Raw genomic sequence first — 13,376 nt, 5'->3', positions numbered from 1 at the left:
GTTATGAAATTGTGCTATGGCTCTAGAGGCACGATTTGGACCTGTGCTTTGGGCTTGTGCTGAAGTCTGCTCCGGTCAACCCAGCCATAAATAGAGGCCCCATCATTCTGGGTGGGGAGTCGATGGCAGTCAGATGGCAGTGCCAGCAATGTTATTCTCTTTTGTGTCATTGGTTACAGAAGCTAGTGTGCTTTAATAATGAATGGGTTTGAGGCTTTGGTAGACCTCTGACCTCATTTGTTTCCATAATTGGTCTTGGAGAATTTTTAAAATGAGTGAGTGAGGTTGCTTCCACCTTGCACAGTAGGAGACTGCATTTACTGTTGGCAATGAAAGGGTTACTGGCAGCAAGGGAACTGGCAGCCCACTGATGCCTGCAGTTCCTGGCAAAGTTGCTCTCCCTTGTACTGCAGCTTGTAATGTTGAGCTTGATTTAAAGGGAGGAGCACAGACTATTGAATGCTCAGTTTCAGCAGAGGAACAACTGCTGCCAGCCCAGTGCTGTTCTTTGGAAGATGCATGTTTTCAAGGAAAGAAAGATGGTGATCAGAGAATGGCTTCCATTCTGTTTCTAGAGACTGTTTATTCCAGTAGTGTCATGAGAATGGAAGAGCTTGCCCTGCAGGGTGCAGGTGTGGGAAAGGGGAATTGTGGAGATTCTGATGTGGATGCATCAGAGGAAAATTTGTCTTGTGCTGCTTCATCATGAGGCTTGCTGCGTATTTCCTTAGGCTAATGGAGCGCCATGTGTCTCTTTCTGCAGTGCTGTTTTTTAAACCAGGACTGCAGGATGGGAGCTGCCTTAGACTGAGTGCCTTTAATGTGGCCCGCAGCTACTCAGATGTTGCTGGCCCCTTTTCCAAGCAATTCTTTGGTCTAACTCAGGGGTGTCAAAGATCCAGGCCATGGAGTTGTTTTATTTGTCCTGTGGGGCTCTTGGAGGCAAGGTTGAGCAGGGGCAGGGCCTGCTGCTGAATTCCAGGGTAGGGATTCCCACTGGGGACATGCCAGTGGTGACTGATGGCTGTGTTAATCCCCTCACTGCCACCACCTGCCCTGTGCAGGAGGTAGAACTGGAATCAGCCTGCAAGGAGCCCCACAGTCTAGATCTGGTGCAGGGTGCTAGTAAATTTGAAACTCCTGGCCTAAGTAAATGATAATCTGAAATAGTTAGCACAGTAACTTCTTATAAATGCCTCTGCTAAGGACCTTGGTTGTGTATGTTTTAAACCCTTGCATTATTGCAAAACATTGACATTGGCCTCAGATCTTCTTTTTTATCAGTTATACTAATAGGTCAGTGCCTCTGACTGCTGCCAAGAGATGGCTGTTAAGGTTCTTACATGAGCATGCAAGTTTGATGGAATTTAAGCTTTCCTTGTTGGCAATGAAAACAAAAGCCTCACAGTCACAGAGCATTACAATGTAATGGTTGCAGCACTATGAAAGTGTAATGGATTGCAGAAGTCTTTTTCTTTAATATTTTATTTCTGTGAATTTAACATTTTAGATAGGTGGGTATGTTCTCAAATTCCATTCAGTGAAACTTTAAGGTATTTGACTTTCCTAGTTTTTGTACAAGTTTTTCTTAAGTTGCACTGTAAGCTATCCAGGGCCTGGGAGAAGGGCAGAAGCGGCTACCTGGGAATGGAGGGTGGGGAACCTGAATTGCCATGGTTATTTCAAGACATTCTGATGTGCCTCAGCAAATTCTTTATATTTGTAATGTCATAAAATCTATGGAAAGTGAAGTATGCCAAGATATTAACCTGACAATATAATCTGCCAGCTGGAGGGAGAGGCTCTGCAAAGGAGTTTGGCATTGGCCACTCCCTGAATCACAGTGTAACCTCTTACGAGTTCCCGAAATTGGATACAGCCAGGATCATCTGTAGCAAGAGGCAGCAGCCTGTGCATGCCTCCATCATGCTAGGAGATGTGTGTAGTACTCTGTCTTCCCTGGCTCTCAGCCTTCAGGCGTTCCAGCATCAGACACCTGCCAGTGAGACAGCTGACAACTTCACTGACACTAGAGATCGGACTGTGACCTCCAGAGCAGGAGGCAGCAGTCAGTGCAGCGTGTGCCAGAGAGCTAGGCTCTTGAGCTTGGACCTGTCACAGACTGGTGCACATGCTGTACATGCTGACTGGTGGTGGGTTCCACAGGCAAAATGTGTGACACATGACTGAAATGTGAAACATGTATTCTGGAAGTTCAGATCATAATGTATGGATTAGCTTTCTATTTAAGTACAAGGCTGGTTTAAAGTGGCCTTTTCACTATGAAATGACAGGATACCCAGAACTGGGTTGGTCAGGAGGACAAGAGGGCTGGTGCAGTGCGTAAGGTCATGATTGGTCATGGTGATGTGCTTCTAGGCCTACGCTGGCATAACATAAGTTTCCTGTGATTTTGGAGTAGGCAGCCTTTGGCCACCCTTCTCTCATGGTTTTCTAGGTTGGAGTTCAAGGCCTTGGCTAATAAAATAAGTGTAACAATTGCATAGCATATTAAACTGAACTTCAGAGTAAGGTTTGAACTGTTGGTCCGTTCTTTCCCAGCTCTCAGGTTGTTTGATGAGAGTCTTTGCCCCCTGTATTTTTAGCCTCCCTTGGGAGGAAAGGAGTCTTGTTTATATTGCAGCAGATTTATCAACAAATTAGGCCTCAGCAGGTTTACCAAGGCATGCACATTTTCCATTTGGGCTTTAAAAATACTCCGGACCAAACTCCACTGACATAAAACGGACATTGCTGGAACCACCACTCAAGGAGCAATACTAACAGACAGGCCCAGTGTACTTGTGACTTACAAAAGGGGTGCAGTAGATAGTGAGACAAGCCGGTGGAGACTGAGATCTCAAGAGTGACAATTAGGGGTGAGGGGGAAGCGCCCCTGGAGTGCCATCACCCACATTTTTCTGGTTTGGAGCATATGAGGAGGAGTGGGTGAGCAGGGTGTGCTCAGGCTTATTCCCTGCCTGCCATGCTATAGACGTGATGAATGAGCATTTCCTTCCTGTTTGGACATAGGGTAGAAAATAACTTGCATCCCTGTGATTTAAGCCTAAGACCAATTTGCCCAGAGTAACTCGCATCCCAGCTTGAACTTTAGGTTATGATTAATAGAAATTTTTTTTTCTTTTAAATCTATGCTTGCTGTGTTTGTTCAGTTTGCTGTTGCATGGGAGCAATATAGTGATCTTTAGCCCTTAGCAAGCACTCTTTTCTCATCATCTGCATGGATGTTTTGAGGTTGAGAGACCATCTTCACATGCATCTGAAAGAAGAATTTGCAGTGGTGAAATCTCAAATATAGGATGTCATTGACTATTCCATGCACACAAGGTTATTTTACAGTCAGTGCTGAAGTATCATCAGTTCAAACTGCAATGCAAAATCAGAAGTGATGAATCAAAACCAAATATAGGAGAAAGTTCATTATTAAGTTGCAGTTTTGATTTTTATTAAATGACAAATTAATGCTCATGAAATTTAGCTCTTAGACAGTAGCAACCGATGATTAACTTTGGTTATAATCAGGTATGCCCCGGGTCAAATATCACTTTTCTAGTGTTACCACGTTAAGGCTGCTGTATCACATCATGCATCATTGTAGTTCTTCAAGTTCAAACCAGGGCAGGGAAATCTGAGCCCCAAACACCACCCAGAAAAAAACTTACAAACTTTGTGTGCTTCCAGCAGTTTAGGCTCCCTTCCACCAAATCCAAGCAGAAAAAGAATTCCCTGACAGTGGAATTTTTTAATTGTTTTACATGCTGCACTTGCTTCTTCCCCATGAAGAAGGGCACTTGGTATCCCAAAATTGTTGAATATGTCTTCCAGATTTATGGTTGGTCCAATAAAAGATATCACTCCCAAAATCCTTGCTTCTCACATATATCCTGGTTCATCACATCTACAACACTCCAACCCTACCAGGGTGATTTAAAGATCTGTAATTCTTTACTGCCTGTGTTTAATAGCTTGATAGGTATTTTTTCAGCTGTTTTTTCGTACCCTATTTTACTCTACTTCTTTTGTTTGACAGTCTGGACTGTCTCTCCATTTGTCAGCTGTATTCTTAGACTCAGTCCCCTGCTGTCTGCACGCATGAAGTCAGCAGCTTGGGATGCAGCAGCTTCCTCAGGGTCACCAATAAATGCATCTTAGTGAACATCTAATTGTTTGCTAATTCAGATGAGGAACAGATAAAATCCCAAACATTTGTAAACTTTAACAATACCAGCTGTTTCTGAAATTCACTTGACTCTGCTTGTTTTCCCCATTAAATAAATCCTCCTCCTAACCACAAACGTTTATTTTATACTTTGCTGCTTTTGATGTATGTGTTTTTTTTAAAATGCCTTTGAGAACACATGCAGGGAGATGAGGTTATTTGCTGCCCCACCATTTCTAAGCAGCACTTAGAAAATTTGCACCCAAAATATCTTGCCATTAAGGTCTTCCTAGTAACCACTGTGTTCTTGCTGTTCTAATATTAAGCTGGCATGGAGCTATAGACATCAATTCATATCAGATCCCCAATTATTAGAGCAGTTCTATGAACAGTAAGTCTGATGGGAAAGTACATTGGGACATTTTCAGCCTGGTGGTATTTGCAAGTTATACTCTGTGTAGGTAATGAACTTCTACTGGCCACCCAGGTCTGGATTCCAGATAACCAGGCTTCTGTTATTTTGCATGATGCAACTGAAAGTGTTAATTTTCCTAAGCCTAGGAAATGTTATCTGGCAATTCAGATGTTTTCCCCAGCACATGACCCTTAGAACTCAGTAAGTTTCTTGCCTATTGAGTAAGCAACATATATGTCATTCTTGAGCCTTCTTGCCTGTTTTGTATGCGATTATTTCTGCAGTTCGAAGCACTCTGGCATGATCTGCATGCATGAAGGAGAGTAAAGGGATACCTGTGTCACAGTTACAAAGCTTCCAGTGTGACTTGTATGTGAGTGTTGCAGAGCCCTGTGCCAATAATTGAGGTCCCTATTTAAGTATATGCCTTTTAGTTGTTTATTGAGCAGTTGGGCCCCAGTTCTGTAAATGCTTTTGTGCATGCATTGAAATTATTTGCATGCATCACATTATACGTAGGATACAAGTCAAAGATCCTCCTAGTGTGGTTAAGGCACACTGGTTTACTAGCCAGTGGCACTATGGTTTGCATCATTTCTGGATGCCTTTGACTCCCCAGTCCAAGGCTAAGTACAAACAGTCAAAAAGCCCAAAGCTGGATCCATTCAAACTTTTGCAGGTTAGTCTAAGCTGCATAAATTGAACTGATAAGCAAGTGAACAGACATTCACTTTTGATTCCAAAAATGAAGCCACATACCTGCAGTGGCCCAAGCCAGAAACCTGGGGGTGCTAGAGTATGCCTCCCTGCTCAGCTGGAGCATACAGCCTGGTCCAAGGCTAGCCATTCTACCCTGTGAGGAGGCTGGGGCTTGCAGGGGAAATGCAAAGCATCCTGGGATGCTGGAGACTGTGAGTTACCTTTAATCCAGAGGAGATCTGGGACAAAAGTTCAGTAAACCAATTTAACCTAAATTAGTTAAGTCTAATATTACATCCATCCAGACTTATCTTAAACCAGTTTCGGTCATTTTGGAAGCAGTTTATGTACATTGCACTTCTGTTGTGTTACAGATTTGAATCAGTTTCTGATTACTTGTACCAATTTATGTGTAATTTCTGTCCCTAGCCCTGATGACGATGTGCATTACAGTTGGGTTGCCTGGGGGGGGTACAATTCTAGAGCAGATGCAAGAGGAGATGCACTGTTCTGCCATCACAGGCAGGATGCAGCCCTTGTTGCCTACTTCAGTTCACCCACAACTACCGAGTTATTTATTTCAGAGGCCTTTATTAAACCAATAAAAGCTGTGGTAAAATCTGAGTTTGGAAACTCTGTGGTTTGAGTCCATTCAGTCACATTAACAGTTTTCAGTACCTGAAGATTTTCATCAAAAGCAGATGTGAGGTTACAGCACAGACCTGAGTTCTAACAGCAAGAATGTCAAACAGGCCTCTTCTGTAAATACAGAATTTCATTGCTGCTGAATGCCTGGGATGTCCAGACACTCCATTCATTTCAAAAGGCAATTGCTGCTGTCATACACATACATGCGGGTATTTTGGCAGCATAAGATACCCCAGTGGTAATGCTCTTCTAAGTATTTTAACCTGTGCTAGCTTGTATGTTCCTATTGAGAACAGACGGAATTTGATCTAAGCCCAGCGAGACGAATGCCCCCTCTGAGCCCCTCCAGGTAATGTGTCTGAAGCCCCTGCATGTGCTTTCTTTAGAAGGGAGTTCTTTGTGTTTCTGTGAGAACTGGCTTTGTTGGGTAGTGATCTGTCTTGCAATTGGCTTGTAGGGAAGCGGGCTGAGCTTTGTGGGGAGCTGGCTGGCATGCAGGTGAACTCAGAAATTTGAAACTTAAGTGCTGCATTTTTGCTTTTAACAAGCGGTAATGCTCCTGACACTTCAGAAAGCTTAAGCAGTGACTTCTCCCAGCACATCCAGGGCTCATTCATATTTGTCTGTCTTGCCTCTGTCTGCTGTTTGTATGCAAGATAAGTGTTTGGTCACAGAGCTGGCTGAAAGCATTGACCATCAGTTGATGTGTGCTGGCAGTCTCTTGGGGCTATTTGACAATTTTCTTGCAAATACACTTCACATTCTCCATTCTAGGAGGAGCTGCAGAGAAGCCACAGGTTACAGCTTTCCAGTTCAGGTCTAGTTCTGGTGCCATTTGCCATATAGTGGCCAGATATTAGAGGTTCATTAACTATACCTTACAGAGAAACTGTGGCAAACCTAAGAAATTCAGAAAACCAAAGGGAGAGAATGTTTCAGGAGTTGAGGGAATTACAGAATTGTAAGGTAGGAAGGGACTTCAAGGGTAATTTAGATCAGAGGTTGGCTGTGTTTTACAGCAGGGGGCCATTTTAATGGGATTTAAGGGGGCTGCCAAAGCTACAGCCATGGCCATTGTCCCTCCCCACCCTCCCACTCTGCAGTACTGTATCACCATTGCTGCTTTTCTTTGCCACCTGGCCACTGCATCCTTGAAACCCCCTACTGCAGAACTGCCGCATAAGCCCTTCATCTCTGGGGATCAGATAAAATGGCTCCATGGGCTGGATTTGGCCTGTGGGCTGTAGGCTGCTGACCCCTGATCTAGACCAAGCCCTACAACAGATACAGGACTTGCTGTTCCTAAACCACCCTGGGAAAATGCCTGCCCACCTTCCTTCATGATGCTGCAGTTGGTTCTTGCTAGGCCTACTGAGATTTCTTACCACGGGAGTTCTTGGGGGCTGCCTACTGGCTAGAGAGTCATCTCCTTAGGCCAGGGGCGGGCAATTATTTTGGGCAGAGGGCCACTTACTGAGTTTTGGCAAGCCATCAAGGGCCGCATGATGGGCAGCCAGGGGCAGATAAATATTAATTTTCTAAGTTTTTTAGGGTCCCTGTGGGCCAGATAGAAGGGCCTGACAGGCCTCAGTTTGCCTACCCCTGCCTTAGGCAGTGGCTTGGGGAAGGCCCTGACTTGGATGAACATCTTGCTGGGGTTGTTTGACCCCAGTATTGCTTCCTGCCATGGTGGGGGGTCGGACTAGATGATCTACTCAGGTCCCTTCCGACCCTAGAAACTATGAAACTATCTTCCTTTCTACAAGTTGGCTGTGGCTTTCCCTGTGCCCTGGCTTCTATTTGAATTTGGCATCCATGGCTCTGATTGGCGGCTGTTACAGATGCCATCAGTGGGGCAGAGATCTGAGAAAATTAGAGGTTAGCAACCAGAGAAAGTATCCTGTAGGTTGCATGAGTTTGGAATAATCCTGTAAGTCAGGGATGACCAAGATCTGACCCTTAGGCTTGGAGCTGTCCTGCAGAGATGTCTCATTTGGCCTGTAAGGCTCTACAAACTGCAGAGATTTGGTGGCAGGGGAGCAGTGGCAGCCCTCGTTGTGACTCCCAGAGCTGAGGCAATTAAAACTGCTGCTGCTCATCCTGCTGCCAAATTTCCAGATCCATAGGGAACCCTGCACCAGATGACATGGTCTTGCATGCTGGGCCCATGGGCTGCTCTGGCACCACTTCTTTAAGTTGTTGGAATGCCACAGCATCTGTCTTTCTAGAGTACCTGTTCCATATTGGGGCAACTTCAGAATGACACTGAGACATGAGTTTGTACGTCACAATATGCTAGTATTAAATGGGAGTGGGTCCACAGGGTGATGGAATAGCTGTTCCCTTTTCTTGGTGCCAGCTGCGTATAGGAGGTCCTTGGAAAATGGAGTGTTTGGATTGTCATGTGGGCTCTGTACACATGTGAATCCTGGAATGTATTCCGGGGGGGACAGTTTTGCAGCTCCCATAGTGCTGCTGCAAAGTCAACCGCCTTTATGTACAGAGGGAAACATGGCAGCTGTAGCCATGTTGAAGGTAGACAGTAAGTGGAAAAGGAATTTGGAGAGCCATGATGGGGGCTTACTGTGCCTCTAAAAGCAGATGTTTAGGTTTGCTCTGCTCTTGTCCATCTCATGTTTGTCCATAACTAGTAGCTGGTGTCAGCCCTCCTAAATTGGAAGTGAGGGAGCTGTAGACACAGATGACCCCAGAGCAGGGGTGGGCAAGGGCCATTTAATCGGGTGTCATCTTGAGGGCCACATCTCGCTCTCTTCCCCACTTCCCTGGAGCTATAGCACATTCCATTCCCCATCCTCCCTCTCTGGCCGTCTTTCCCCCTCCCCACCTTCCAGAGCTGTAGCATGCCCTAACCTGCCCCTCAACCCCTTCCCCCCCCAGCTTGACATGCCTCAATCCCAACCCCAATTCCCATCTCTGTCTCAGAGCCTGCCAGCCCTATCTAAAGCTTACTCCATCACCAGTTTAGTGCAGTGGAAGCAGTCCCGAGTGGGTGCTGGCATCAGCTGTAGACACAGTTCTGGGTAGGGATTGGGGCATCTGCCTGGATCCACACCTCATCAGTGCTGGGTGGAAGCAGTCCCATCTGCCCACCTGGCATGGCATGTGGCAGCCAGAACCAGAGCTGCCGGCTGCCTGTGGGCTGGATCCCATGAGTTGGCAGCCAGTTGTGCACAGGTGAGATACAATCAGTTGGTGGGCTGGGTCTAGCCTGTGGGCTATATTTTGCCCACCACTGCCCCATATGCCCCATAGGAATTGTACCGGCAGGGCCCTTCTACTGTTTTCTGTAAGGGGAGATATGTGGCTCTTTCTGCTAGGGCAGAGAGAGCTGATCTCCCTGCTGCTTTCCCATTTGGGTACTAGGGGACGAAGCTGGTTGATACCAGGTTTCCTTTTTTTTTTTTTTTTTTAATTTTAAATTGCTTCAGGACTTTCATCAAGTCCCTGTATTAAGTGGTAGTCTTTTGTTAGCTGCTGATGTTAATAAATGAGACTGGGGTGGTAAATCAACAGCAGTTATTAAACTGGGATCAAGATGCTGGTGTGTGTTTAAACAGGTGAGCCTTTGTTTTCTAGCCTCGCCTTGACCTGGGCTGAGCTTCATAAATACTTTGCAACGTGATCTCTTCAGCCAGGAGAGATGGCTGTTTCTGTCACTTAGGTTGAAAGTGGCTGGGTAACGCTTGCCTTCCCAGTGCTGATGCTCAGGAACAGGAAAGGGTTGAACTGGAGGCTGAGATGTTGGCTTTGTTTCTCGGATGATTCTAGTTTGTTAATGTGGGGCCTTGGCGATTGCATGCGTTAGGAAAGATCAGATGGCAAGTAGTGTGAGGCTTAGGGGAAGGGGGATAGAAATGAAATGGGGAGGGGGGTATCTGAAATTAAAGAAATTAGGAATGACCTCAGCTTGTTTTTCTGTCCATGAGGTTGTCAGCTCTTTATGACCCAGTAGATCAGGACTCCGCTTTGTGTTGAGCCTTGGAAAATGCTGTGAAACCAAGTCTTGCAATTTGAGAGTCTTGTGCTCTTTGATGTTTTTTCATAAAGTCTTGCTTGCAGGAATCAAGAAGAGGGGTGAAGCTCTTGGTCTTCATTAACAACAAAGTAGCAAATTCCTACCTCTAATGGATGTGGAGAAAAGCTAGGAAATGTGGAGTGAGTGTGAACTAAAGACTAAGAATCCAAAAAGCAAATAAGTGGAAATCAACAAGTGTTGTATAAAAATATTGCGACTTCCAAGTTGGCCTCATGATTTCAGGGCCCTTACACATGTCTTTTGATTGCATGGGTTTGGCAGTAGTACTGCACTGTGAAGGCTATTCAGTCCTACCTTGCCAGGGACCCAGACCAGAATGAGTTGAACAGAGCTTTGTTTTTCAGTTTATATCTTTGCATTGCCCTGCTTCTTTTCCTCATTCCACTGCCTCCCATAAAATAACTGTGTTTGCAGTAGAATCTGCTATTGAGATTAAAGATCTTCCCAGGATTTTTATTTTTTTCATTATGTGTCTAATAGTTCTGGCCTATAGATTTTATGGCTTGTAGCATGTGCAATGCAGGATCAGGACATTGGTTTCTCCTGATGATAAGAGCCGATGTTGCAGCTGCAGAGAAAGGCCAAACTTCCTTTTAATGCCCAGGGGAAGGAAGTTGAATGCTGCTTATCCCTACAGGTGATAACTTGCTTGACACAGGTTTGATCACCTTGCTTAACAGCCTGTCTCAGCTTGCCCAGCTGAAAAATGTTAATTGCCCTATAAAGATCAAATCTTTCTAAAAGCTCTTTTAGACTGTTTATGTCCTGGATACGAGTGGTGTGGCGTGCCAGAGGTAGATTGTACACGGAAAGAAATATTTCCTTTCTGATGGCAATGCATGGCCTTTGACATCTTAACTTATTCTGAAATTACCATGAGAGGACAGAAATGTGTGTTTGACCTGATTTCACTACACCTTTACTTATTTTGTGTATAGTCTCCACTCACTGCTCTCTGGTACAAACAGAGAAATCCCTGCGTTACATCATGCAGTGTATTCCATGTTGCATGACAGTACTTAGTGCCCTCCTCTGGTGTCACAGAGAATTTGCTCAGGCTTTTCCTGAGAGGAGTCAACTGAGCATAGACATGGGGCTTCAGCTTGCAGCTACACCATCATTGTAGCAGGTAGACATTTTAGGGATTATTCTTTCTCTAAGTTATATGAACAGGTTAGGATCAAACACAGGAGCCACCAAAAAGGAGGGAGTGAGGCAGCTGTCTGCATCCATAGTGCTTCTCCAGGAAGGATTTGGTGCATTGTCTCTCACTGAGCTTTTAAAGACAACCTGAGGTTTATATCGACACTGGAAGCACAGTTCTGTCAGTTCCTGTTCCTTGGTGCTTCTTCCATGCAGAATTGGTGAATGGCTCTGATGAGGGTTATTCCACTGCACTGAGTGGAGCCATGACTACCCTGGGAAAGTTAGTGCAGAGCTGCCCAAACCAGTTTTGACACTGGCTCAGTTTAGCCAAAGTAGTTGTTACAAGAAGAGTTCTGGTTGCTGGAGCCATGGTTATGCTATTGCTCCATCCATTCTTCAGGTGGAGTTCAAACCAACTGGAACTTGGACGTTTGGGAACATTACTCAGTGCAGACAAGGCCTGTGGATTCCTCTTAGGGCTGTTCCCTATGCCAGGAGACCTTTGTTACGCATTATGCGGACTGCTTACATTCAGATATTTTGATGACAGTATTGTATTCTGTTTCTCACCGGGTTTTTTTTCTTGGATGAGGCTTGTCTAGTCTTATTGTTCAGGAATGCCCTTTCTTGGGGACCTGGGGAGCTCACTTTGGTCGTGTTGTCATCTTCCCTCTAGAGTGTCTCGGGATCTCCACTCACCCACTCTGCAGTATCATAGATAAAGGCAGTGCTGCTGTGACCTCTGCCTACACTGATACAGAAAGGTAAACCCGATGGAGTGAGGCCAGCATTAGCCATGTGCTTTAAGTGCCAGGCTGCTACAATCAACAGTGGACTCTGCGCACTGTTCCAGACAGCAAGCACATGGCTCTGATTTGTTTAAGCATATTTGGATAGGCCATTGATTTGGAAAATGTTCAGCTGTTCCATCCTGCCTGTGCAGCTGAGGTTGTCAGTGTAGGTTGAGGTGATGTAGTGATTAAGCTTTAGGATGTAAGTCTTGCCATTCTGCCTCTCTCACTCTGGGATCTCTGCTTCTGGTGTTGTGTGTCTGGTGTGGCCATTTTTTGGTGCTGGAGGATGGGTAAGTGACCCATTAACTGTCCGCATTTACATTTTGTTCATAGGGGAAGGAGAGGAATTCCTTCTTCTCCTGAGCTGTTGTGACCATAACCTGACTTCAGTGGAAAAGCTGTTTTGAAGGCTATTCTGTTACCTGCTGCTCCGAAGGAAATCCAGTTACTGTTGCCGCTGGACCAACCTGCCTGCGTTGGGAGTGGGAGGGCAGTGCTTTCTCTGTCTGAAGACTGGCAAATAGGAAAGCACAGACAAGGGCATTGCACAGTACCACGCACACACTGAGTAATCACAGGACTCCACACTTGTAAAGCTAAACTGTTTCTTTATTCAGAGAACTATTTAAACAGATGCTGCAGCCACAGTTAACATTCTAGCTTAGCAGTGGACAACCTTTTCAGGTGTGGGCTTGAATGACCCAGCTCAGGTCAGAGGTACGTAGGCAGGTGTTAGGTGCTGAACACCACTGCTGCTACTGCTTCTTCTCTCCATAGAAGCATGGGGAGAACTCTCAGCTGACACTTCTCCCCATGGTAATGTCCCCCCAAATTGTAAGCAACAGCTGTACGTGGAGGGCTTATTTTGCTCGCCTGGAGCCACACGTTAGATAGAGCTGGTGGTGCACAAACATTATTGTGACAGCTGTCTTGACAAAGAAATACTAAGTGAAGTTTGTAGAGGCCCTCCCTGATGTAACCTGTTGCCCTTGCCTTCTGGCAGTGGCCTTTCATTTCTGCACAAAGTTCTTGGCTTAGCTTAGTTTTTCTCTAGCTCTGTTGCTGACAGATAAATCTTCAGGTCAGTGTGACTCCTTTACAGGTGTGTGTTGGGTAGAGTGGGGAGAGCACTCATGTCCTATGGATATATTATGGAAGGGAGGAGAGGAACAGCTTGGTCAGCAATAATTTTAAAGTTGTTTTCTTTCGTGCAGCAGATATCTTCGTTATTGCACATCCCTGCTTGCACCTGTTTTTCCACACCATGCATTTGCACAGCTCATAAGTGCCTATGTGCCTGTCTCTCTCAGTGGAGTCTGGACAAGCTGTAGACAATGGGGGAGGCAGGACAGAGGAAGTCTTCTGAGCAGAAAGGACTCCTTGCACCAGGGACTGGAGGAGGGGCCCAAGTGAGTTGTGTTGAGAAGCATCTGGAGA

The 13,376-nt window shown here is 45.5% G+C and overlaps 1 protein-coding gene across 2 annotated transcripts in view; it reads left to right on the top strand.

Annotated features, from left to right (window-relative positions):
- COL18A1 (collagen type XVIII alpha 1 chain) overlaps nucleotides 1–13,376 on the top strand; it is a 161,776-nt gene that overhangs the window by 32,957 nt on the left and 115,443 nt on the right. The window contains exon 1 of one of the 2 annotated variants that reach the window (XM_019553637.1): nucleotides 12,208–12,229. The exons of the other annotated variant lie outside the window; for it this stretch is intronic. Within the exon in view, the coding sequence (XP_019409182.1) occupies nucleotides 12,226–12,229 (4 nt within the window). The 5' untranslated portion in view covers nucleotides 12,208–12,225. Of the gene's footprint in view, nucleotides 1–12,207; nucleotides 12,230–13,376 lie in introns of those variants that run through there. 2 annotated transcript variants of the gene reach the window in all.

The sequence above is a fragment of the Crocodylus porosus genome, unplaced genomic scaffold (genome assembly GCF_001723895.1).
Source record: "Crocodylus porosus isolate Cpor-Errol unplaced genomic scaffold, CroPor_comp1, whole genome shotgun sequence".
In the NCBI taxonomy this organism is placed as follows: Eukaryota; Metazoa; Chordata; order Crocodylia; family Crocodylidae; genus Crocodylus; species Crocodylus porosus.
This window is presented reverse-complemented; position numbering and strand designations above follow the sequence as displayed.